Here is a 27,932-nt window from a genome sequence, read left to right as displayed (position 1 = left end):
GTGTTATTCTGTGACACAAGAACGCTCCCCCTTCAGTCCTCAGGCGCACATGATAATCATAGAAATGGAGGCCTGTCTTACAAACATGGAGCTGCCACCTCTCTTTTCAGCTCTAATAACCTCTAATATAACCATTTCTTTCCATTGAACAGTTCCATCGATCTGCTGCATTGACCTGAAATTGAATCTGTGTATGCTAATATCCTGTCTTTGATGGGCTTTGTTCTATATTCTTAGCAGTATTAGTATCTATAACTGCCTCTATAACATAGGGCTCAGTGAGGATGACTGTGAAGGACGAATCCTCCTCTTAGATAGTTAGAAGGTTTGCTGTAGGCACCATAAAAGGTCTAATGACAGTTGCACCCCTCCAATCTAATAACAGATGTGTTAATTTGTATTCACACAGCACTATTCCTCTGTGTACCCTGTTTGAGAGTGCTTAATGTTGTCAAATGATTAAGTCTTCATGAAGAGATGAAAGACCTTGTTTGGACAGGCTTTCAAACGCTGTTGTTCAGACTCGCTATACTGAGTCCTTGGCACTCCATGATCATTTATAAAGGAACAACTTTCTGATTCAGTGTATGTATGTACAACTAATTTTGTACCCATCAATCATCTTAAATAATAATCAAATAATTTGTCAACACATTGTCAATATCAAGTATCAATATCAAATATACCAGTGTTGTCTATGCTTTATATATTTAGTTGCATTGTTGAGCTTTTAAATGGTTTCCCTTCTTGTTTTCTTATGGTTGGCACTGGGTGGCATCCAGGTGACACAAAGAAAACTCTCCGTTTTAGTATTTTTGGTTGCTGAATAATTTACGTGACTAATAGAGTTATAAGAAGCCATGTGCTGTTTTCTGATTCATTTCAACATTGCTGATTGCTGTTCTTTCTGTGTTTATTTTCAGAAGAAAGAATGGCTGTGCTTGAACTGCCAGACGCAGAGGGCTCTGTCAGGAAGTTTGGGAGATATTCCAGCTCCTGTTGCACAGCCCGTCGGATCCCCCCGGCCACCTGCTACAGCCAATCAACAACCACCTCAGCAGAAAGCACCCAATCAACTCTCAGGGCCTAGGCCCACGGGCCCTCAACAACAACAGAAACCAACGGGTCCCCAAGTAAGTGGCCCTGTCTCCCCTGTTAAACAGGCTGGGCCTGCTCCTCCTACTAAGGGGCCCAGCCAAGCTTCCCCTCAAACCAAGGGCTCTACCCAGCCTAAGGGTTCGACTCAGCCACCTTCCCAAACTAAGGGTCCAACACAACTCTCTGCTCAAAGTAAGGGACCTCAAAGTAAAGGTCCTAATCAATCACATGCTCAAAGTAAGGGCCCTGTTCAGCCTGCTAACCAAATAAAGGGCCAGAGCCAGGCCAAAGGGCCGACTCAGACAAAGGGATCTGCTCAGCCCTCTGCTCAGACTAAGGGCCCTTCTCATCCCTCTAGTGCCAAGGTGTCATCCACCCCTGGTAAAGCAGCACCCAACCATGCCAAGGCCTTTTCCTCCCAAACAAAAACAGCACCCACTCAGTCTAAACCCACAGGTAACAACCAGGGCCGCAAACAGCTGCAGAGCCAGGAGAAGACTAAAATCACATCTAAATCTCTAAAAGAAGACGTCAAGGCCTCATCAAAGAAGGCAATGTCAGAGACACTCACTTCACCAAAAGACATGAAGATAGCTGAAGATGCACAGAAGTCAAGACACCATGAAGTGAGCTACCTGCAACTTCTTCGCCTTCACCTGTTACTCTTGATTCACCATTATGATTTTTATTTTTATTTTTATCATCATCATCATCATCATCATCATCATCATTTTAATCATTATTTCCACATCACTTTTGTTACCATCATCATATCATTATCTCTATCTAATTTTAAAATCTTCTTCTTGTAGTTATATTTTTGGAGTTAAGATGTTTGCTCTTTATTTTTCTTATTGCTCTTATCCAAACTCTTGTTCTTCCTTCTACTCTTTCTTCATAATCAGTTCCATCATTCCACCGTCATCATTTTTAAGTTATTCTTTATTCTCAGCACTTAGTTGTAGTTATCATCAACTTGAACTATTACCACTAAGGTAATAATAGTGTAACATGTATGTGTTCCTCCCATCACACCTTAAAATATTTCCCATCAACATAACTCGTGTTCATCATCATAATTTTGTTATCACCACCTTCTTCATACCTATCATCGTCATCCTCATCATCACCACCATCTTCTTACTTACCATCTTTATTTTCATCATCATTACCACCAGTGTCATCTTTATCATCATCATCGTCATTATCAACATTATTGTCTTAGTGGCCATTCCTCATCTTCAGCCTGTTTCCCCATTTCTCCACATGGTTTTGGACACTTTATTTTATTTGTATCAAACACCAGCTTTTTGTTTAATGTGACACTTCGTGATGATATTTAAGCATTCTAAGCATGTTCGTTATTCTTCAACGGTTCGAAGAATGCAATGGAGAATGCATCAAAGATGGCAATCAAGCATGTAACCAAATGACATTTGTCTGTAGATGTTTGTATGTTCAACTGTGTGTTATATCCACTCTGTGTGTCAGTGTATTTATCCATCTGTGTGTACATAACTTCGAAAGGCAAACTCAACCCAAATCAAATGTAATCAATAGCTTGAATAAACTACAAAATAACATTTTTTTTTCACAAACAACTCTGATTATGATTCAGATTAGCCTGTTGCACTTTTTATATATTTACATGTTGAGATTGAATTAGTGTTGTTGTTAGTTTTTTTTTTTTTTTTTTTTTCTTTGGAGATAACAAAAGTATTAATGGTGGTTACTGTGTGCAAAGTCAAATTTACTTAATTTTTTAAAACCAGTATTTAATACACTGTAAATATTTGGGTTGATTTTAGCCTAAAGTGTTACTATATCTTGTTGTTTGATTAAGGGTTTGTTCTTTCCAATGTAATTATTCTCTAATATCTTAGTATTAGACTGTTTTAACTACATTGGGTCCAGTGCCTTAATTTTACTCCCTGTTATCTAAGAGTGCTCATGAAAATGTCACTGCTGAGGAGTTGAATGAAATAGTGGGACATATAGGACACAACACAAGGTGTGCACTGAGGCTTGTAATAGACCTTGTCATGAGTTCATTTAGGGGAAAAAAAAAGCTTTTTTTGCTTCTGATCTCTCTCTTTCTCCTTTTCTCTTTCTTTAGGATTACAACAAATCAAGTACACAGAGTTTAAGTGACACTGGGTACTCCTCAGATGGAATCTCCAGCTCTCATGGTGAGATTACAGGCCAGATCCAGGAAGAGGGAATCAAGCTCAGTGAAAGAGGCGCTTCCATCCCCTCAGAAATCACCAAACTAGAGAGCTCCATGAAGCCTCTTCTAGAGTCAAAGACTGCCTCAGACCAGAAGCACAGGCCACATTCACTGTCTGTAGGACAGGACCACAGTCCTGATGACGATGCAGCACGGGATGAATCAGAGGATGACCTCAGTTGTAAGCTTCGCCATGATTATGTGGAAGACAGCAGTGAAAGTGGTCTCTCGCCATTGCCAGTGAGACAGAAAAAGTCACATAAAGATTTAACAGATGAGGAATTCATGAGGAGGCAAATTATGGAGATGAGTGCCGATGAAGAGGAGTTGGAAGAGCCTGGAAACCAGAAGACTAAAAGGGGACATAAAACCAGTGGGGATGTGAGCAAAGAGAGAAGGCGACTGTCTCATCATTCTAATAGTTTTGAAGATGACACCAAGGCATCAGAGGGCCCTTATAAGGCAAATGAAGAGGAAGATGTTGTAATGGCTGGAGGCCTTCGACGTTTTAAGACCATTGAGCTGAATAATACCAACAGCTACAACCGAGACATGGAGCTCAGTACTGAGCATGACCTACGAGAACCAGAGCTCGAGATGGAGAGTCTGACTGGTTCTCCTGAGGAGCGGTCCAAGGGAGAATATTCATCGACCCTACCTGCCACCACTCCCAGCTACACATCTGGAACATCCCCCACATCTGTGTCGTCCATGGAAGATGACAGTGACAGCAGTCCCAGTCGTAGGGCAAGACTAGAGGAAGCAAAGCAGCAGAGGAAAGCTCGACATAGGTCTCACGGGCCACTGCTGCCTACTATTGAGGACTCATCTGAGGAGGATGAGCTCAGAGAGGAGGAAGAACTACTTAGAGAACAGGAGCAGATGAGAGATCTAGAGCAACAGAGGATCCGAAGTACTGCCCGAAAAACAAAGAGGGATAAAGAGGAGCTACGGGCACAGAGACGCAGGGAAAGATCCAAAACTCCCCCTAGTAATCTCTCTCCTATTGAGGATGCATCACCAACAGAAGAACTGAGACAGGCTGCAGAGATGGAGGAGCTTCACAGGTCATCATGTTCTGAATACTCACCATCTATGGATTCAGAGGCAGAGGGCTTCGAGATGATTGGTGGAAAGCTTTACAAATCAGGAAATGAATATAACCTTCCAACTTTCACATCGCTCTACTCACCCACAGAAAAGACATCAGCAATGTCACCATCTGATAAAACACTTAAAAGTGCAGAGGAGGTCTATGAGGAGATGATGAAGAAGGCACAGCTCATGCAGAGGCAAGGACAAACAGTTAGTCAGCAGAAAGGTGCCTCTCAGCCTGACAGTAAACATCATCTTGAGGCAGGAACTTCCCTTACTCCTGGCTCAAGCCCAACACAGGTTGCTGCACCTATATCCCTCTCCACAACAGGGAGTGATCCAAGAATTCCAGGAATTCATGCAGCACAGCATCTGTCCAAAGAAACACAAAACAGGATGATGACACAGAGTGCCAAAATTGAAGGTGTTGTTGGAGTTGCCACATCCAAAGCCCAAGTCAGTCAGACTGCCACAACTCGACAGGCAGGTAGCGCAGTGCCTGCTGGCAGCAGAACATCCTCCCAGAGGCCAACACAAGCATCACCTGACCCTGGAGCATCCTCCCTAACCTCCAAAGTCTTCTCCCTTTTCAAAGGTCCCAGCCCCCCGGTCTCCCCCACCACTTCTCCAGCACAAAGCCCAACACATATGCCATCTGTGAGACCAGCTAGTGGTAGTGGTAGGCAGCTCCCATCTTTGCCTGGTGGTCCTACATCAGCTGCAGCATCCCATGGAGCTCAGGCACCACAAAGGGCAATTTCACCGCGTCTTGCACGACAACAGTCCTCTCAAGATGCACCAGTGATGGTAATAACACTCGGCTCTGATACAACAAGTCCTGCCAAGCCACTTACTGTAAATTCTTCCACTTCCCCTTTGTCATCACCAACACAGGTCACTTGTAAAACCTTGTATAGCTCCCAGCCCCCTTTGACAAGTTCCCCAACATCACCACAAATGCATCCATCACAGCAGTCTCCTAAACATTCTTCACAGGTGGCTCAAAATGTTGAAAAAGTAAATATTGGTATGAGCACTGTGACCACAACTGCACATAGTCGTGGATCTATGGAAAATATAGCTCTATGTAAAATGTCAAATATTCCAGGCTCTTCAATGGTTGTGGGCCAGGGCCAAACACATCCAAGCACAAATGTGGTGGATCTGAGAGCCCCAATGAGGCCAGCTCCAATTATAATAACAGACCAGGGGATGGATCTAACATCCATTGCCTCTGACACAAGAAGATACTCTTTAGGAGCAGAGCAGCCATCTGGTCGACATACAGCAGTGCAACCTCTTATTATGAACCTGAATGCACAAGAGCAACCACACATATCTTTATCAACACCAACCACAGTTAGTGTCACAGTTGCAAGTTCTATGTTCATGTCCCAACCCAAGCAACCGGTTGTGTATGGAGATCCTTTGCAAAACCGTGTGGATTTAGGGCAGGGTGTTGGATCAGCTGTGTGTTTAACCCAAAGTAAGCCAACAGTTACTGACCCATCTATTCCCAAAATTGATGCCTGTCTGGAGAACTTGGGTATACAACAGCAACAACTGCAGTTACAGCAGCAGAAGCTCCTGCAGCAGCAACAGCTTCTTGAGCAGCAGCTCCAGCAGCACCAACAGCAATCCTCTTTTGCTCGTTACAATTTAGCTAATCAGGTCCAGCCACTGCTGATGAAAAAAGACCTTGTAGTGAGCCAAACAACCAGTGCCCAGGCTGTAGTGACTGCTAGTGCCATTCCTAGAGTATCCCCAATGGCTCCACCATCAGTGTCTGGGGCTCCTGGTTCTAATGCTCCCCATGAAATATATGGTGGAGTTGCCTTAGAGCTAAAAAACAAGCCAACAGTAATGAACTTGTCCACGGGTAAGCCCCATGTTATGATGGTGCAACTTGATGAGAGTAACACATCACAGGGGGGCACAGTGACTCAGTTGGTAAAGAAAGAGGAACCTCCTCCTGCTCCTCAGGTCTTGGATCTCACTGGACAGATCAAACCAGAAAACCAGGTGGCTTGTTGTGATGTTGTTTACAAATTGCCCTTTGCTGGTTCCTGTTCAGGGTCATTCACTCAGAAGCCTACAACAGTATCCTCAGATAATAATCTCACCACTGAAACCTCTCAAGCAGTCCACCCTCCCCATTCCCCACACTATAATGTCAGCCAACAACAACAGCACCAGCCTCAAGCTACACAAGGAGTGACAGAGGAACATAAAGCATATCAACCACCAATAGCCCCCTCAGGAAGAATACAGCCCTCTATGTCTGATACTAATCTGCCTTCTATGACTGATGCCAGTCACTATCAGAGAAATGTCCAGGGGGGTCTGGCAGTAGATCTTAGCAGCATGACTCAGGCTTATGAAGGTGGATACCTTGGCATGGGAGCACAGTATGGATCTTACACAGACTTGCGTCACCAAGGAGATTTTGCAGGCCCTTCATTACCCCTTCGCCGATATGGCTCCATGTCAAATATCAATTCCGACTATGCCTATGGTTCACGTGACCCAGCAGTGTCACAGGATTCCAATCTGGCTCAGTACAGTGCAACCACTGCCAGGGAGATCAGTCGCATGTGTGCAGCTCTTAACTCAGTGGACCAGTTTGGGAGCCGGTATGGAAATAACCCTGAACTGGTACCATATGGGGCTGGAAGGGGTGGGCCATTAGCTCGGCTAAATCTCCAGCAAAGCTTAGCATCAATTAGAGCAAACCTACTGTATGGCCCAGATGGAAGACCAACAGCAAATGGTCAAACCCTAACAAACCTAATAAATGCTAGACAAGCAAGTATACGCGCCTTGTACCCTGCTGCTATGAGAGGAGGTGATGGCATGATATATTCTACCATAAACACTCCTATAGCCTCTACCTTGCCAATTACCACCCAGCCTGCCCCTGTCCTCCGTCCCATGCCAAGAGGAATTTATAGACCATACCCTACAGGTGTAACTGCTGTACCATTGGCTAGCCTTACCAGGTTGCCTCAAGTGACTCCCAGAATGCCTCTGTCCACACAGGGACCATATTCCTACCCTCCTCCAAACCAGTACCCTACATCAGCCACATCAGCAGGAAGTGCACCTGATGCTAGCACCTTACACCAGGAAACCCCTGTGTATCTTGGGAAGCCTTTAACAACAGTTGCTGCACAAACAGCTGCAACCGTTCTACCGACCCAACCTGCGGCACACCTTGGAGCACAAAATGTACCAGTAACTGGTATGCAAACCACACCAGATCAACAGACAGACCGCAGTCAACTTACCTCACAGAGTGTTTCCTCCCTCTCCCAAGCTCAAGGCCAACCTCCAACTGTTCAGACAATACAGGCTCAAATGCAGCCACAGCAGTTACCTACTCAAACTGAACCATTATCTTTGACTCAGCCCCAACCTCAAGTTCAACCCATTAGTCAACCTCAACCATTAGCACTGCCACAGGGCCAGACACAGGTGACACCTCATGCTACTGCTCTAGCACCGAGTTCCAAACTTTCTCCTCCTATGGATGCGCATAAAGGTAATGAAGATGAGAGACTGAGTCAGCAGCAAGAGCACATGCTGCAGTTAGAGCGAGAGCGTGTTGAATTGGAGAAATTAAGGCAGCTGCGACTACATGAGGAGCTTGAGAGAGATCGTATGGAGCTTCAGCGACACAGAGAAAAAGAGCAACTACTTGTTCAGCGTGAGATTCAAGAACTGCATACAATCAAACAGCAAGTGCTACAGCAACAGCAAGCAGAACGGGAGACACAGCTCATTATGCAAAGAGAGCAACTGGCCCAGCAGAGAATGCAGCTTGAACAAATTCAGTCTCTGCAGCAGCAGCTCCAGCAGCAGTTGGAGGAGCAGAAAAGGCAAAAGACAGCAGCAGTGGAGGCGGCTGCTGCTGCTGCTGCAGCAGAGGCAGCTGCTGCATCAGCAGCAGTGGCAGCAGCAGCAACATCTGCCCAGGGTACAATACAAGGGGTAGTTGTTGGAGGAGGGCCCCCTCAAGGGTTCATTATCTGTGACCAGAGTGGTAGAGTTATTCAACAAGATGGACAGAGTGTTCAGTTTTGGCAGGATGGGCAAGTGGTCCAAGCTGTGGTGGCTGCTCGACCTATTCATAGCTCTGCCTCTGAAATGTCTTTGAGAAGCAGTGACAAGCAAGCTGATTCCAAGATTATGAAAAAACAGAATTCCATGCCTCGGCTGAGGGATGGCTCAGAGGAGGACTCTGTGAAGAGGATTACAGACAGCTGTGTGCAAACAGATGATGAAGATGGAGAGGACAGATTCATGAACAGGCGTAGAAGAACCAGGCGTATTGCAGACTGCAGTGTGCAGACTGATGAGGAGGACCAAGGAGAATGGGACCAGCAGCCAGTAAGGCGCAGGCGATCACGTGTATCCAAGCACTCTGAATCCAGTGCTGACACTAAATCAGAAGGGTCATCTAAAGTGGCCTCTGCAAGTATAGCGATTCAAACCACAAATGATTCGTCATGCCAAACAGAGTCTGACCAGCTCGGCCGGATTTCCCCTGCAATACACATTACCATGGCAGAGACCTCGAAGGTCGACCTATTACATTACATAGCAGCCCCTGAAAGGACCCACAAAGGAGAGAGTCTGGCATGCCAGACAGAACCAGAGTCTCAGTCTCAGGGTGTGGTCGTCCCTCAGCTGAGTGTCCCTACAACTATTAGTCCGTACTCCACAAGTCTGCATATAGTAGGTGCGAACACATCTGACCCAAATTCTCCTAGACTCCAAGGAGTTGCTAAGTTTGAGAGGAGGAAACCAGATCCCCTGGAAATTGGCTATCAGCAGCAACAAAATGAGTCTCCAACACGCCAGCCCCCCAAATCTCCCCAGGTGCTATACTCCCCTGTGTCTCCATTGTCTCCTCATCGCATGCTGGAAACAACATTTGCCTCCCAGGAGAAACTTAACAAGGCCCATGTTACACCACAGCAGAAAGCCTTTACTGCTGAATCACCCCAACGCCACCAGACGCTACCAAGACCCATAAAAAGTGTGCAGCGCTCCATGTCGGATCCAAAGCCTCTCAGTCCCACATCAGAGGACCCTGCTAAGAACAGGTTCTCCCCATATCATCAGCAAGCTGTGTCCAACAGTCAGGTACGAAACCATCACAGAATTGATCAGTTATCTTAATTTAAGAAGGCTTACCAAGATGTAATAAATATAAATGAATTATACATTTTAGGGGAAGCCTTCACAAGAAATGCTCAAGCTAAATCTGGGTCTAAAAATCTGTAAATCAGTGAAAATGCCTTAGGTCCCCCATAGAGGTGTGAGTCTTTTGATCAAACACAGTGCTTTTATGTGCCTTGCTGCTGATATAGGACAGAACATTGTTAAATGCATTGTGTATTTATAATACATTCAGTGTATTAGAATTGATGCTGGTATTATGCAGAATGCCATAAAAATTGTCACATCTTTTGCACTCAAACTAATATTTCATTGAGTGATACAAGTGCCAAACCCCATAAAAATAAGGTACATCATTCTACATACAAGAAAATGTAGAGAAACATAAATAGTGGCCTTTTAATTAAGATATTATTTGTTGTCTGAGGGTAAAAACAAATAATTAAAATTGATATATTGGTATGCAGGATATGCTTTATGTGGACATAGTTGATTACACAGGATCTGGCATCAAGAGGGTGACAGAATGTTCTCATGAGAGCAGCTGGCCATGCCAGAAAAGCTTTTCCCATCATCCTTTTCTGCTGTATCTCCACCCTCATCTTCCCCCTTTCTACTCTTTTAGTCTGTTCTCTCTCTCTCGCTCTCTCTCTCTCTCTCTCTCTCTCTCTCTCTCTCTCTCTCTCTCTCTTCCACTCTTTCTGTCATGTCTTCTATATCGAGCAAACCCTTAAGAGTTGCCAGGGGGACATACAATGTGGTGGTGCTTTGCTGTCTTCCTGACTGTTAGCAGCTGGTCAAAGTAAATTAGCATTGCTCTGTACTTGGACCAAAATTAGTCTGAGAAGCAAACAGAAATCAGATTCCAGGCATTTTACCCATTTGTACCTCTTATCTTTAGTGTTAGTATTTCATACACGGTTCTCTTCTGGATACTTAAAAAAATCATCATGGATCTACCCAACACAACTATTTTGTAAGTATTAGACTAGCATAGATATCTTTTTAAGCTGTGTCTTTTGGCTGTTCTTACCCGCATGTCGCACACATGTTTTGAGGAATATGACAAAACCCCAAATACTGTAGATGTTTGATCAAAGCAGTAAAGGGACAATTAGCATTTTTCCGAAAATACTAAAATACTATTTTGCTTAAAATGTTGTAGCATATCATGCGTATGTTTACTATTACTAAGCTTCTCAAACACACATTTTTTTCTTCAGTAATTTTTTTCAATAAAAATATTTTGATATTAATGAATCCTATAATTAGCTAATGAATTGAAAAAGCAGAAATGCTGCTTGTTCAGACACACTTATTGGTACTGGCACGGATGTATTTAATATTTAATTCCTTGCAGTAATAATGTTATGTCAGGTGTACAAGTAACATGGTTAAATTGTACCCCTAAGTGGAACTACTCTGCAGTATTACTATGTAATTGAGGTGGTTTGCATTGACTACACTGACTGTCACAACTAAACATTTGTTAATCAGTCAGAAAATGGAGAACGTCACTTAATATCTTGAGTGAAACTATTTTAATCAATATTATGAAATCAAGCTATGTTAATTAAAATACTGATGAAGCCAATGCTCCCGTAGTACATAGGTTAATTAACATCAAGTAGTCTGACAGCATATCAGGTTCATAGTTGTTCATTTATGTCTATGATGAAGAAATGTGCAGACCCTCTGTGAGTACCCAGTGTACAGTAATGAGGCTAATTTACATAAACACATTCTGTTTATAGCTCAGTGTTTGCTGATGTGTCTCTGCCTCTTCTAGCAGATGGCCTCCCTGCAGCAGCAGCAGAACTCTCTGATGAGGAAAATAAAGAGGACTCTCCCCAGCCCCCCTCCAGAGGAAACTCCACTCCCCATTGTTACTCCGGCACAAATGTACAGCTCTCCTGGCATGCCCCAGAGGGTCCTACCCAGACCTGCCCAGGGAGTCACCAAGGCTGGCCTGCTGAGTGAACTGAAAGCTGTGGAACAAGAGTCGTCAAAGCTCCGTAAGCAGCAGGCTGAACTGGAAGAAGAAGAGAAAGAGATTGATGCGAAGCTACGTTACTTGGAGCTTGGCATCACCCAACGTAAAGAGACCATGGTGAAAGAGAGGGAGAGGAGAGAGCTGGCTTACCTGAGATGTATGGGTGATGCTCGGGACTACATGTCAGACAGTGAGCTTAATAACCTCAGGATGGCAGCTGCAACCGGAACCTTTGATGCCAATGGTCTGCTGACAAGGCCCAGTACTGCACCACTGAGTCAGTTTACTAATGACCTGAATGCAACCTCCCAGTATCCTTCAACCTCATCCTATATGTCTTATCCCTATCCTCAAAGTCAACCATCAACACAGCAACCAGGTTCTGCTTACCAACAAATAGGTTTCCAGCCTCCTCAGTACCCTTCATCTTCTGCGCCCCAGCCAGGAACATTCCAGCCCCATCCCCCACCAGGCCCTGGCTACCAGAACCAGGGATCCTATTCCTCTCGCATGTATGCCCAGTCTTCCTACCAGCCAGACCTTGGCATGCAACAGCATGGTCACCAGGGTTTCCATCCACCTGGTCAGCCTATGCCAGGCCAAAGCCTTCCTTACCCTAGCCACAGCTCCTACCAACCTGGTCTTGCCTACCAGCCCCAGGCAGAGATCCTTACAGTCCATCAAAGACCACGTCAGACATCCTTGGCCGACCTTGAGCAAAAACTCCCCACCAACTATGAGGTCATCAGCAATCCAGCAGTGTCGGTGGCCACTTCAGCTCCAGATACAAACTTTGGTTCAGTCTACAGCAATGCATACGGACAATACCGCCCCCCTGAGCCTGGCCTGACTCATGCTGTGGAGAGCCCCACCTCTGCTTATGCTTCAGATGGACTCTACACCTCCAACTTGGAGCAGAATATTCCTCGAAATTACGTCATGATTGATGACATCAGTGAGTTGACAAAAGACAATACCAGCCAACCCACTGATGCTCTAGGCCATCAAGTAGGAGGGCGGTATCGCAGTGAGAATGGGCCTGCACGTGGGAGTGCCTATGGTAGGCCTGAAGATGAGCCTGTGGATGCTTATGGCAGACCTACAGGAACAACAGGTTACCAGAGTACAGTGGACAGTCGCACCAGCACCACAGTGAGTGGTGGCTCTTCGTATTACTATGATGATTATAAACACACATCACGGAGCAGCTCCAGTAGCCAAAAAGTCACAGCCAAGAATCTCGCCCCTGCAGTAGTTTCCTCTAAACGTAGTAAGCACAGGAAGCAGGGAATGGAACAGAAGATTTCAAAATTCTCCCCCATTGAGGAAGCACGGGATGTGGAGTCTGACCTTGCTTCTTATACTATGACAACATCAACAGGAGGCAGCTGTACAGTTGTGTCCAGATCCAAGAAGCTTCAGGATGATGTTACATATGGAATGAAGAAGAATGCGTATGACCAGCAGAAATATTACGGCACCAGTCGTGAGGGTCTGGAGGAGGAGGACCGCATGTACAGCTCTGGCAGGTCCAGATCTACTGGATATGGTATGGACAAGATTTCCTCCAGAGATGCCACAGGCCACAGAAGTAAATCCTATGAGAGGGATGCCATGGAGCGGTCTCAGAGAAGCAGCCGCAGTGGAAGGCCTCCCATGCGCAGCCAGAATTCAGAGGAGGAGAGTCCGCTCAGTCCTGTTGGGAAGCCTGTTGGCATGGGAAGAGGCTCTGGAATACCAGATGCCCATGATGTGAGGAACCAGTATGGCTCTAGCCATTCATTGCCAGATGTGCAGGACCATCACAAGAAGGACCTGCCCAGAAGTCATGTCTATAAACCAGATGACCCTTACCTTGTAGATGACATGCACTGTGCTGTTTCTGACAGTGAAGGTAACTGGTGCTGAATAATTTGTGCTGCCTGACATTTATTCCTCCCACTTTTAAAGTGTGTTGGAAAGAGACTGCATGCCAAGTGTGGAACTTTGAGAAGAGCACCATTACTTTGCTTGTCTTGTCTTTTTTATGGATTGTTCCGTGTGATAAATGAAGCCAAAAATGCCTGTTTTATATTTCTGTTTTGCGCACATCATTTCGCACATCATTTTTAAGTGTTAGGTGTTGTCTGTTTTTGAAGTTCTTTTTTTTTTTTTTTTTTGCCGGATTCTTCAATAATGTGCATGGATCTGAGATGTGGAGCATGTTTTCCGATTTATGTTGCATGGCTTAAATCTGCATGCTATTCCTCTCCTCGCATAAAACAATTGACTGATAATGTTTATTTTGGTTTCAAAAAGCCTATCATTTGGGCCAAGAGGAGACTGATTGGTTTGAGAAGCCACGAGAGGCACGTTCTGATCGCTCCAGACATCATGGAAGTGGAAGTCACTCATCCACAGGAAGACGTAGTAAACACACCTACCATGATTACGATGAACCTCCAGAGGAATACTGTCCCCAAGATGAGTACAACCAACAACGCCACTCCTCCTCCACATCATCACGGGACCACCGTCACCATGGCAGCAGCTCTGGTAGACACAGCTCTTCTCGTCACTCCTCTGAGGATCCCAGGTCCTCCCGTTCTTCCAGGACACACCCCAAAGACCCATCTGCCCGCCCCGACGGCAGAAGCTCCTCGTCTACACAAAGAAGGAGCGGTCCAGATTCCCGTTCCGCCCAGGCAAGCCCACGCAACTCAGGTGACTTCTCTCGAGATTCAGCCTCTGGTCATCACCATGGCACCGGAGGACGGAGCCAGAGACCCCAAGGAGATCGCACATCCTCTAGAAGGCAGGAGCCCTCTGCAGCAGGGCCTAAACCACAGCAGCAGCAGCAGCAGCAGCAGCAGCAGCCCCCTCAGAGCCATGCTGGGCAGCAGCGATCAGGTGGTCAGGGCCAGTCTGGGAGACATCCAGGCTCTGAACCACTAGATGGTACCCAGCAGGCCCAGCAACAGCATCACCAGAGTGCACAACAGCAGCAGCAGCAACCACTGCAGCACAGCCAGACCCCTCAGAGCAGCCAACCTACAGCAACCACTGCAGGAGCTGGACCAGCACAGCAGCAGCAGCCCAAATCCAGCCAAGCCCCACCACAGGGACGGCAGCCAGGAGTAGGGTCTGCAGCAGGGCAGCCGGCCACCTCAGCTGTGAGTAGGCCTGAGCCTGGTTTTGCTTTACCTACATGAAATGTTCCTACTGTAATTTTTATTCTACTTGAAAATCCTATATCCTATTCTATGTTTTTTCTTATTTAGATATTGCCAAAAGGCTGGTTTTGATGACAATGATAATAATGCTAGCCATAAAATACCATTGTTGCAGTGTCCTAATGAACCTTGGAAAGCCACTTTTGAATGTTACAGAGAGAAGCAACAGTGGTTTATTTGACATTTTTGGTTTGTAGAGTGTGACAACAATCTGACTCACTCAAAAAAGACACTTCAAGTGCACTTTTGTCTGTGTGTAAACTTATACACAGACAAAAGTGTGGAGGTAAAAATAAGAAAAAAATAGAAAATTACTTTATATTATGTTAGATTTTTATTAGCTATATTATATTTTACATGCAATTACATTGAAAATATAGTCTATAATATACTATAGCAAAATCAACCTTTGTCCTAACTCCATATTTGTCTGTGTTTGATTCATGACAGGTAAAAATGGATGCTACACCTGCAACGGCAGCTGCAGGAATGAAACCTGCAACAGGAGTCCCAACAGCACCTCAGCCTACCAAAACAGCTACACCACCGTTAACAGGCATTGGTAAGTCTCTGCTTCACCTTTACCATAAATCACACAATGACCACAGAAAACGACAGCATATGTGATGGTTATGTTGTTTGTTGTTTGAAGGTTCCAAGGCCGCCCCTGTTGGGATCGGTAGCAAACCTGGAGGTATAGGCAGCGCTGCAGCAGGACAGGCTCCTGCTGAAGGGGAAAATGTTCTCACTAAAATCCTGCAAGGAGGGGCAGCAGAGCAGGCGGGAAAACTGGGAGACGGTACAGTCACAAATAAATATTCAAGAAACTGAAACATAGCTTATCTTTGTGTCTAGCAAATGTTTAATCCAGTGCCTTTTAGCTTTTGTTTAAAAAGAACAATCTATTAATACAGCAACAATTAAGATGCTGGAATTCCTTGAATGGGTATTTCACTGTTAAGGTTGGGTCTCATATTTGCCTCTTCTTTGTCATTCCTGCAGCTTTGTCTGGCCTTGGGAAGAAGTTCACTTCATTTTGGTGAACTAAATAGAAGCGGGTAAGTGAAAAAAGTTGTTTATGAAAGTCATCAGCATTAGCGAGTCAAACTTTAGATTTAGAAGCATGGCTTGATATTAGGATGGGAGGCAACAGATGGCAGAAATTATGAATTGCTTCCTTGTTGCAAATTACGGATGCTTGGGAAATGATAATGTATGTGCTTATCGCTTCACTTGTTTATTTTGAATCAACTGTGTTCTTTTTTCCAGGGTATGCAGAGTTGAAATGAGATGGACTGGTAGCTTTGTACTTGAAAAACCTATGAAACTGCATTAAATACATTTCACATTACAGACTGAGATCCTGAGCGCATCAGTGAGTATCTCATTAACTCTTCTTTATCCCTTGAGAATGGATACCGTTTTGGTGGTGGTGGTGGAGTGCATTGTCTTAATGATATATCCTGTGTCACCTGCTCCACTAAACAAGTGGAAACCATGTCATTGAAGAAAACAATTTAAAAATATAATAATGTTTTTATTTACTTTTGTGACTTGCGACATGCAAAACAAAAGCAGTTATGTGGTAACTTGTTAAACTGACCATCGCTGGTGACACTGATAAGTACACAGGGACCACAAGCTGTGAAAACATATATGCTGCCACACTTTGATTAATGGATCAAGCGTTTTATCAGCTGGATATTTACATAGATTAGCATAGGCCATGTCTGCATAATGAGAACACTCAAGTGAAGTGATGACTGATTAAGTGCGGCAATTGTATATTCGGACTGATCCCCTGTACCTTTCCCATACCACAAATTACTGAACAGAGCTGGAATCAAAGGATGCCTTGTCAGCACTGAATTCCCCAGACATGGGCACACAACAGAAGTGAATTGAATAAGCTTCGTCAGCATGGTGTTATGAGACATGAGCAAAGGACTGAGGGGGCCTGAGAGTAGCTTGATACCTTGACAGAACTACAGTCCCAGAATGATGATTAAGGAGACGTCTGATGCATCATTTGACCGACGGTGGGTAACTAAAAGCCATTCACATACATCTATGTGTGTGTGTGTGTGTGTGTGTGTGTGTGTGTGTGCGCACTCATGTATCTATGTTTGTGTCACTGGATTATGGGCTGGCTGAATTTAGTTTTGTTATTAGTTCTCCTTTTGTTGGTTGTGTTTTTGTTTGCTTTGCAGTCTCATTTCATTGATTCACTGCTGTGTCAGGTCAGGTAGTTAAAGGCACAGTCTGCTTGAACTTTGTGCTGCAGAGGTGAGAGGCCAAAGCCAAGAACAAGGGAGGTCAGCACTAGTACGGTTTACCTTCTGACTGCACACTTCTTCCAATAATCTAGGCCAAGCACACTGGGCTATAATTAGCCTGAGAAGGCTAACTGTGGCTTTGCTTTAATGTCACACGCACAAAGACACACAGGGACAAGAGCACATGCAGGCACACAAAATCATGACTCATGGAAAGCATCACTCATTACATGGTAGAATGCGCTAATTAACTAATTCTGCTCAATGGAGCACAACTACAGAAGTGCAAATAAAGTAGATTTCAATGCACGTTATTTAGCGGCTGTCAAAACACATGCTGTGACTCGCACAGGATGAAGTTGTGACTCATTTGAATGAAGGACTGTCATTGAGCTGTTACACTGTCTATGCTGACACTTGGCTTAATATCAGTAGTCAGTCCTCTGTGTCTGTGGCCAGTCCCAGGATTCAGAGGGGGAACACAGAGATAAACCCGACTCATTGCCACTTTGAGCAGCAGGCCAGCCTGCTCAGCCCAGTGGATTACTGCTGGTATCGGCAGCAGGGCTGTGATTGGCCGGGGTGTCATGGGAAGTAAGGGAGAGTAGGCTAACAGAGCTGCAACATAAACACTGAAGGTTTTGGTTTATGCAAGTGTGCTGTGTAATGGCCACTGCAAAACATTTATTTTTAGAGGCACGGGTTAATTTGAAATACAATTTTTAGATTTGGCCTTTTGTGAATGCTCCGGGTCTGAATGCTCTGATATTGTGCATTCCTAACTGATTTCTTTCAACTAACACTCACATTGTCGATGTCTTTGTTTCAGAAGGACAACAACGGTCAATAATGAGGATGCAGTGAGGATGAGAGAGGGGGAAGGGAGAGAGAGAGAGAGTCTCCTGCTTCCTCTCCTCTCCTAGAAAAAGCCTCCTGGGATCTGTCTGACAGTAAAAGGCTCACTAACTGATGCACCTGGATATCATGGGAGAAATTCAGCGTGTTTGGCCGTGCATGTCCCTTTGGTCAAACAGCCCAGTAAAAGGAAGCCCCACAGCGCCCTCTACGGGAATTTCAAAGGAACACCACTCATGTCTGTGGACTGCACATCTGGCAAGGATATTTGATTCTACATTGATGTCTTCAGGGCCTTTTCATGCAAAACACTGAAAAAAGAAGACAGCTTTTCATAGGTTTTCCTGGTACCAAAGATACAGATCTTAGCCCACAATGACACCACACATACCTGGAGTAGACGAGGTGTATCACGGCAATGACAACCAACCTGACTCCACCACAATCCTCGAATGCTTGGTTTCTGATCTCTACAGTACATTCCAGTATAGGGAATTTGACCCCCTTCTTTGAATGTGTTTTTATTTGTTCTCGTTTTTCTTTCGATGTCTACAGAATGCATTGTGTAAATGTGGACATGAGAATGCACGCACAAATATGTCAAAAATTGAAAAAAAGAAGCCCATATCAATACTTTTTCACCACCTATAAGATGCCACTAGTCATTAGCTGTAGGTTTTTAGGAAGGGAATTACTACCAGTGTGCCCACAAGTGTGAGATTCACACAGATGAGAGGACCAAATGAAAGAGTGGCCACGGCTCTTTGTTAGCCATTGCAAAGCCATCATTATAGTCAGCCCCAGAGCTGACTATAATGCTCTGGGGCTGACTATAAAAAGGATAAAGTCTCTTCTGGAAGAGACTTTATCCTTTTTATTGATTTGTCTCATCTTTTAGTTTCTTTTCATTTTTGCCTGATATTCACTGAATGGAAGAGCCTTATTCAGTACATGTTTTTACTTGTATACCTCACATGTTTTAAAATGTCCATATCATCATGCATTTCTTTTTACACAGCTGTATACTATTGTATGTACATAAAACAAATCAGAGATCTGATTATGTAAATTTGTCATTTGTGTATTTATGGAATCACTCTCCGGTGACTTTCTTTTTGTTGTTGTTCTGTGTTTTTCTTTGGTCAAACTTTGTATTTTTCACTTTTTATTCGTTTGAATCTGTTTTCTTGCATCAAATAATTTGCTTGTTGATTTTTAAAAGCAATAGCATGCAGAAAATGGTATATAGCACAATCGTATAAATGTTGTTTTAATTAGTGACGGGAAAAATCAAACACATCTGTCGATAAATAGCCGTAATACAATTTGTCAGAGGGTTTACAACCACAGTACCGTGTCCAGACGTGCATGTTATGTGCAGATGCATAAGAGCATGCAGACAGGTACGAACACACTCACACAGACACTCTCTCTCTCTCTATCTCTTGCAAACACATTTGCACACACACACACACACACACACACACACACACACACACACACAAACACACAGATGACACACTTTGCATCCTAGTTGCACGTCAGAGCCAAGGTTGTGTTCTTCACCGAATAGACCTGTTAACCTCCTGATTAATGAGGTTACGGATTCACCTACAAGATGATCTCACTGACAAGCTGGGCCCACTGCCTCTATTTGTGCAAAGACACACACACACATACACACACACACGCACATGCACACAGATTTGGGAGAGGATGAAAGCAATTATCAATTCAAATGTTCTATGCAATGACTCATTTTGAACCTGGAAGTGATTCAACCGAAAACAGTTTATTATCATCACTGTATTCACAAGAAAACAACAAAATTCTGAACGAAAATAGTAAAAAAAAAAAATGAAAAAAAAAAGGTCACGAAAATGTTTTTACTTAGCAACTTGTCTGTATGAATTTGAATATTGAATATTGAACTAGAATTGTTTTTATTTTCGTGGCATGTTTTGACCCCTCACTCCCCACATGGGGGACTTGTTGCCAAAGGGTAAACTGTGTAGACTGTCGGTTTTGAATGTCCACCATCATGTTGCTTTGAAGCATGGGTTTGCTTGGCTTTGTCTGGCTGTTTGTAAGCCCTCATTCAGTTTTTTGTGCGTTTTGGCTGACCTGGGCTCCTCAGTGTTTGGCTTGCAATGACTGTCCGTGCTGCTATAAACCTGTGATACAGATGGTCAGCACTTCTCATTAATACGTGTCAGTGTACATATTGGGTGTCAGTATCAACTGTGGGGTGAATGGAATGCTTCTATCGGATATTTCATTGTTGATTAACACACTCAGCAGCCAAGTCATTGGAAAGGTGCATGATTAGATCTTATACTCTTGGAAGTTATACCTGAATTAAAAAAGGTAAGGCATGATTTCACAGAGGTTTGCCTAACAAACCTTGACATTCACGGGCCAACGTAGAGAATATTGATGAGTAAAATGCTCAGCCAGTCATTCACAAATCAGGGCATGTCATTTTGAAAGCACAAGCCTGACTGGTAGCACTTGCTGCTCGATGAAGCGCAGTAATGTGGAGGTTGCGTAACAGTGCCTCCAACTGAACACTGTAAGATCTGTATCAAAACAAGAGGTGGAGATGCTATCCGGTTGATATGAGGTGCATGAGACAAAACAGCCTTCAGCGCAGCCGTCCGATTGACAGAAAGGCAGACAGACACACATTCTTACTGTAAATACAAATTCATTCTTCTGTACAGCTTTTGAGTTTTGAGTACGGCTGTCATGTGCATCCCCATGCCGTATTTGCTGCCAACTTTTGTGTATAAAAAGAATATTTATTACCACAATAATGAGGATGATGATGAAACTAATGATGATGATTATTCTAATTATTGCATAAGCATAGTGTATGTGGCTGACTTGTATTGACTGTTTACAACAGTGGAACAAAACTTGTATTCAGAAACATATCCAGTCTGTGTATAGTTTCTATACATATTGTGCTTGTAAAACAAGAAAAAACCTCCACAGCAATCGCAGAGTAGAATGCCTTTGTTAGACTATCAGGAGGTCTACGATTTGATGGATGTGATCTGCAAGGGGATGAGGATAAAGGGAAGCAGCGGGAAAAAATGAAACAAAAAATCTGGAAAATGTCATTCACTGTTGTAAGTGCAATGGGCAAAACGTCAGTCGTGTATCCATTGTGAAACCGTGTGTTCTATTCAGTGTATTCCTGTAAACAGATAGAGTAAATTTTGGTGCATCATGTCAAGTAATGTGATTAATGAAAATATTGACCCTGCAATTTCCAAACAGAGAGAAGAATAAAAAGAAAAGGAATATATTGTGGTTATTGTCTGAAGTCTGTGTATCTATGTGTCACCTATTTTTCTTGCGGTACTGAGAGAGGTGCTTTGTAAGTTGTGTAGTAGCTCTGCTGCAGACAGAGGAGAGATCAAAAATAAGACCTCGAAGGCAACGCGACTGTTCAGATAAGACCAGGCTTTACGTGCTCAAGCAGTGATGACTTATCCCAGTGTGGGTGGTTGGGAGGCAAGAGCAGTGAGAGAAGTGTTTGCCAGTGCGCAGGGAGAGATGGAGGTGTGAGTGTGTGTGTGTGACTGTATCTGCGTGTGCGTATCAGGCAAAGACAGAGAATTTGAATAGTTTGTATTGGTGCTAACTTGTGTCTTTGTGCTCTATTCTCCAGCCAGTTTGAAGATTCCTACCCTGATAGGTACAACTCGCTGTGGTATTATATATTAATGTTAAATGTAGTTTTTACAATTTTCTTTGTTTTATTTACAACAAAGAAAATGGAGCAAATTCTCACATTTAAAAAGCTAGAGCAAATGAACGTTAAGCATTTTTGAATGAAAGGTGAGTGAAATGATTCACTGATTATCAAAGTAGTTGTTGATAAAATTTTTAGATCGACTTAACAATTTCAGTTTTGATGCCATTTATTATTTCTCAGCTGCCACATTCTTGTAAATACCACACCAAAATACAGCTGAATTGAACTGAACCAGAAAAACTGAAGAGGACCATCTATTAAGGTTTGTAGCCATCCAAGTCATACAAACATACAATATAAGATATTATGATGTCAGTGGCGAGCGGACAAAGTTCATACTGGCTCTTCTAAAAGCATCTGAAACATCCTTTCCAACGATCAAGTCAGCACAGGAGCTGCCATTCACAATTTTTGTTACTTAATCCCACCAAATTTACAGAGCAATGGGCCAGGTGTGTGGAACTGTGAAAGTATGTAGAGATCTCTCAAGCTCTTTTTTTCCATTCTTCAGACAACCACTTCAATCATTTTTCATATGTACAGTACAACCATGTGCAAAATCACGAATGTAACACCCACTGACTGACTCCTTTATGAAGAGAACTTACAGTACATTCACACTGACGCTGCAGTGCTGGTATTAACTTACCAGTAAACGCAGCCCACAGGTTGTCATGATCCTGCATTGTGCTCAAATCTGTCACACAGGGCTACTCTACTGTAACAAAGTTGAATGGACCATCGTGTCACCTCAATCAACCTCAAACCAGTCTGCAGCTCCCCTTTCCCTCACAGTCAGGCATCAATAGTCACATCTGCAGATCTTGGCTGCCCTCATCTGGTTAGGCACTGAATTGGAAGCAGCACAGATCAAATAAGCTTTAAATTTACCTTTACACACTTTCTGAAAATTAAACATTTACTTACTTTAAAAAGTAATTTTACCCTTGAAAGTTTACTGTCACATGTAATACCGTTGTCTTTTTCTTGGTGGGTGGAAACACTGGCAAGACTCTTAATGCATTCAGGCTGTTAATAATTTATGTACTGCATATTGTCAAAATGGAAAGGAAGAAAATAGTGCTCAATACTAACTAAGTGGAAGAATGTAAAGGCAAAACAGCCCTTACACTGAGGGCTACGTCCTTGATGCTAATCCAGAATTTGAAGTGGTCAGTTATAATTGCATGGTCTGCATATTCAAAGACTGCACTGGTAAGATGTGAAAGGATTAAAATGAACTACTTCAACCAATTCTGCTGCTAAACGAAGGTCACTGGTTCCTTTAACGAGGTCAGTCTCTGAGCTGCGCACTGAGCAGCAAACCAAATTATAAATGATGCTGTGATGAACAAAAGTGTGAGACATCTTTATCCAAAGCCTAAGATATCTTGGAGAGGAGGAGGCCTTTGTTGGGATTTAAAGGGTGAAGGTGTCGGTTTTGAGAGAGCAGCTGACACCAGAGCCAATCGTGCCACTGACTTCTACCAGCAATATTCCAAGGAAGCAAGCAGTGGGCTTCATACAAGATATAATTTTTGATGGCGATGACTGTGACACAGGTTCACAAAGGTTAAAACACCACTAAAATGTCTTTATGGACTGATATGACCCATCAGTGAGAGGGTTGGGACGCCTTAAGTGCTCAGTCTTTGCTCTAACAAGGATTTATTGCTAGACCCTGCAGCAGCCAACTCTACAGCACTGGTGTCCAGCCTTTTTTCCTTCAGGTCCCTCTAAGGGAGCATATTCAACATCATAATGATATATAAACCTGCTGAGCACCCCTCCTCATACACTGCTGGAGGTCACTTCCTCTGTATTACTGAAAAGACATTCTTCTGTTTACATTCTTTCTTTGGCGGCAGTGGTCTTAGAGGCAGCTCTGTCCCACCTGCCGCTGCAGAGCAGGTGAATGCTTGCATACAGCGGGCTGATTAATGGTTTGTCATTACTCAGTTATAGGTCACACGCCCAAAATGTCCTCTTATTAAGGGCATAGATGTAACTGTAATTGGGATGCTTGTATTCATTCATTTCCTGAAAGCCATGACAGGAGCCTCAGTCTCTGAGGATTAAACACTTATTTCCATCAGCAATGACCTCAGAGGAACATTCTGTGACTCATTCCCAGTAGTGGGAAGTGTGACATGTAGAGGTAGAGGAAGTGAGGCAGCAGACTGACCGAAAGCAACAACCACTTACCCAACAAATTAATTATTTGTCATTGTTATAGCCAGGAACCATATTTTAGACTGTTTCTTAGAATTAAGCTGATTCACTCAATTGTGAGCACATGATTATTTTATGATGCAATTGTGACGTTTCTGAGAGACATTTAACTTCATTGTGAATATCCATCCATCCCTCTACTTCTTCCAAGGACATAACAGACCGGAAACCTGTCTGATGTAGAAGAGTAATCTAAAAGCAAGTGATTGAGGAGCCACTTAACATGACTTTGATGTGTTGTAACCAAGCCACAAGAGGCCAGCAGAGAGCAGACCCTGCATGTCATATATATTGGCCCTAAATGTGTCGAGATCCATCAGGCTGCTGGGCAACATGACAAATGAATGGAGCTGAGGGAGAACTGGCTGCTCAGGTTTTCTTCCCTCACCTGTCAATCACACTCTTAATCTGCTTGCTTGCGAATCCTACAGACTGCGTAATCAATACACAACCCTTTAATAATGAAACAATCCTTTTCCAGGCCTTTATGCTTTCTAAAGGGTTTTCTTGTGGACCATTGCTGCCTGACCTCAAAAAGAGATCAATAACCTTAAATTACTGTCATGTCTCAGAAAAAGGAAAATAGCCTGAATCACTGGACTTCAGAGGAGAGTCTGTGCTTTTCTGCTTCTTTGATCTGCTGGGAACGTTAATTACGTTGGGTTAATTCTTTCAAACGGGTTTTAATTTTGATTACTACTCATCATATCCTTTGTGTGCTCAATTAAGAACTGACAGGCTCCTTTACCCCTTGATACAAAAGCTTTATCGGAGGAGGGCTAGCTAGTTAGCTACCTAGCCAGCTAACTAGGCTGAAAATTAGAGGCGCAAACACAGATAACTTAATCTTAGTCACTGAGGATGAATTTAACATTGTATTTCATTGATTCATTACATCCCCCATGCACCCAAAGAGCCTGCTATTTGAAAATATATAAATATGAAAGAAAAAGACAAAATAATCATATATAATGGGCTGGTTTAGGACCTGAGAACAGCGCTAACTGAGCCCAGAAGTCTCCGAGAGTCTTAACTGAGGCACACTTGGTTTGATTCAGAGCAGCTGATCCAGGAAATATTTTGCGAACCAAACAGCAAACAGTTCTACTGGATCTTCAATCCAACAGGGGCGAGGCTAGAGACTTGATACCAGGAGATCAATCTGAATAATAGCACTGGAGAGTCTTGGATGAATGCAAAGAACAATCTGGCACTGAGTGAAGGGAGCCACTTAAGTATTGTACTGATTGGTGATGAGTCCCAGGGGTGCTTCAGGTGATCGAACAGGTGGGTGTGGTTTGAACCGTGAAGAGTGCTGGTTGAACAGGTGAGCAGATGAGAGGGAGAGTGGCAGCAGGTAAGAGCTAAGGAGTGTGCTAAAAATATGTAAATTAGCCATTAAATAAAGAAATCATTAAAACTCAACCACCTTACAGTGCAAGTTAGTGTGAATGGTGATTCAGCATTCTTTAATATATATGAAAGTTTTATTGTATTATAGAATTTTACCCTTTAATTTCAAATATCTCTTTTTTGATTTTATCTCACATTGGCATTTTTTTCCTAAATTTATTTCACAATGTCACTTTTTTATTTCACAATATCACTTAATGATAGCGGCGTTGTTACTGCGCTCTCACCTTTCAGCTAATCTGCTGTTTCTCTTAAGCAAGCAAGTTTCAGTAAAGAGCCCTGATAACCTGCTGCACACCTGCCCAGTACCAAACAGCAGACAGGCAAAGCTGGTGAACTGGTGGAGGATTGAACACCTTAATACACACATATTTTCCTCAGGAGCTGGTGGAGAACAAGCCAGAGCTAAAAGAGGGTGAATATTGGGCTAATATCGGGCAGTGTTTGTGTTTCTGCTGTCATGCAAAGTGACAAATAAAATGTGACATCATATAAAATGTGTCAGCAGCGAAAATGCCACCGTGAGAAAAACAGACTTTTGAAACAAATGTTCTATAATAAAATAAGATGAACTCCAATAAAACAATGTGTTGAAATTAAATTTTACTCATCTCTCAAATTATTTCACCAATCATTTGTTCAGTTATATATTGCACACAACTTATTCATGTAATTATTGATTTCATAATTACTTATATATCTATTTAATGGTGAACACTTTGGGACTGCATTAAAAACATTGCGGCTAAGAGTATTCAGGAGTTTGGACTTTCAACTCACCTAAAGTGTATTTATTCAGACGTTGATGGTTGTAAAATCTGGAGTCAAATCAGAAGAGACAGAAAAGGGACATTTCTGGCAGCACTTCAGCACAGACCACATGGCTGCTTCGGCACACGGGAACATATTGCAGGTCAAATTGTGAGAAGAAAAAGGAGCCAAGCTTCAACATTGCCTGAATGCCTTGCAAGGGACATGCAAATATAACCACACGCCTCTCACATTCTGTCTGTCACTGGGATCTCAGTGGAAACGTGAGCGGAGCATAGAGGAAAGACGTATTCAAGCAGCTGCAGCACAAAGGGCTTCTTACTTTACTAATTTCCCCTCCTTCCTGTTCAACCTTATATGTGTGCATGAGAAAGAAAGAGGGAGACAGAGAGTCTGTGTGTCTGTGTGTCTGTGTTCAGAACACAGAAATGCTGATGCCTCTCCTTTAGGCCCTGTCAAGCACACTTAGTGTCAGTGTTTACAATGCAAAATGGGAGAAAGTCCCTGTAATTCCAGGAGGCCTGAAGGCAGGCGAGAGCATGAGGAAGACAGGAGCCGGGGGGACATTGTTCTGTTTTGGGAAAGCCTGCAGGGTTGTCTGTTCGAACACTTGTGAAGGACGTACTCACCTCATGGTGAAGTCACAGTTTGTGATGTCATGAGTTGAGATTGATTCATGCTGCGACAGAAGTTCCTCTGTCAGAGCTGCTCAGTGGATCTGTGTTTGCCCTCAGGCAAATCTGATTTATAATGTTGGCTGAACACTGGAGAGGAGCCGGCTCATTGTTTTGGAAAAGACACCACAATATGTCACTGCTTTACCAGTTGTATCATTCCTCCAACTGTTTGATTTAAAGCCGCTATCACTCTCAGTTCTGTGGGGCTCACGCTTCAAACTTGATGGAATAGTTTGACAGTTTGGGAAAAATGATTATTTGTTTTCTTAGCTGAGAAGTCTGAGTCCTGGAAACCTCACGGTGAGTTTGCCAAGCAAGCAGTCAAGAGGTCAGTCTGGTACAAAACACCTGGAAGACCACAATGTGCCGTTTTCACACTTTCATTCTTGCACTGATCAAACAAATCAAACACGACAATGGTTCAGGGGTGCTGGCAGGTGTACTATGTTTGCCCAGAATCTATCTTTATGCTAAGCTATGCTAAGCATCTGGCTATGTCTTCATATTTAGCAGATATGAGAGCAGTAGCCTATCAGACTAAGATGAAAGAGAGTCTCTCCATGTGCTACAAGCCTTTATTTCATCTACTCCTGCACACCACTTTCATGCTTGCAGTGGGTGATTCTGTCTCTTCTGCTCAGCCAATATAGGAATTAAATGAATCAGAGGTGCAAGAGTGGTGAAGGAGCAAGAAATTACAGGACAGCAGGCGGATGGAGAGAAGAGGGACTGCAGGGTTGAGCCTGTCAGGCACGCATATCCCTCCACTTTTGCTAGGATTATTTAACTACAGTCCAGTCCATAGGTATTACCCCAACCATATTTAACCTGAAGCATTAATTCGGAATAGCATGATGAGGCTGGCAGGCTATAGCGTGGGAGGCAGGAAGGGCTGCCTGAAAGTCTCATTTCCGGGCAAAAAAAAAAAAAAAAAAAAAAAAAAAAAACCCAAAACATACAGACACAGAAACCGCTGCTGGCTCAACCCACAGATCTGACTACTGATCCAAGTCACACACATCATTTTGAATTAGACCCACCTATCCTGAAGTGTACTGTAACTACATCAGAGCGTTTCCGGGCACGCGTGAACCTCGGCGAATGAGGGGGAAACCAGAGCCATTAAAGGGACA

At 43.4% G+C, this 27,932-nt stretch overlaps 1 protein-coding gene across 3 annotated transcripts in view; it reads left to right on the top strand.

The window, feature by feature from the left end:
- bsnb (bassoon (presynaptic cytomatrix protein) b) overlaps positions 1–21,251 on the top strand; it is a 65,712-nt gene extending 44,461 nt beyond the window's left edge. The window contains exons 4-13 of one of the 3 annotated variants that reach the window (XM_076758688.1): positions 924–1,133; positions 3,215–9,568; positions 11,394–13,491; positions 13,896–14,749; positions 15,260–15,371; positions 15,462–15,608; positions 15,812–15,867; positions 16,079–16,184; positions 16,645–16,848; positions 17,915–21,251. In XM_076758688.1, the coding sequence (XP_076614803.1) occupies positions 924–1,133; positions 3,215–9,568; positions 11,394–13,491; positions 13,896–14,749; positions 15,260–15,371; positions 15,462–15,608; positions 15,812–15,852 (9,816 nt within the window). In that variant the 3' untranslated portion in view covers positions 15,853–15,867; positions 16,079–16,184; positions 16,645–16,848; positions 17,915–21,251. Of the gene's footprint in view, positions 1–923; positions 1,725–3,214; positions 9,569–11,393; positions 13,492–13,895; positions 14,750–15,259; positions 15,372–15,461; positions 15,609–15,811; positions 15,868–16,078; positions 16,185–16,644; positions 16,849–17,914 lie in introns of all 3 variants that reach the window. The other 2 variants (XM_076758682.1, XM_076758677.1) reach the window with 2 other exon arrangements.
- The last annotated feature ends 6,681 nt before the right edge of the window (positions 21,252–27,932 follow it).

This window comes from Chaetodon auriga, chromosome 2 (assembly GCF_051107435.1).
Source record: "Chaetodon auriga isolate fChaAug3 chromosome 2, fChaAug3.hap1, whole genome shotgun sequence".
NCBI lineage: Eukaryota > Metazoa > Chordata > Actinopteri > Chaetodontiformes > Chaetodontidae > Chaetodon > Chaetodon auriga.
The sequence above is the reverse complement of the archived record's forward strand: the minus strand, read 5'-3'. Positions and strand labels throughout refer to the sequence as shown.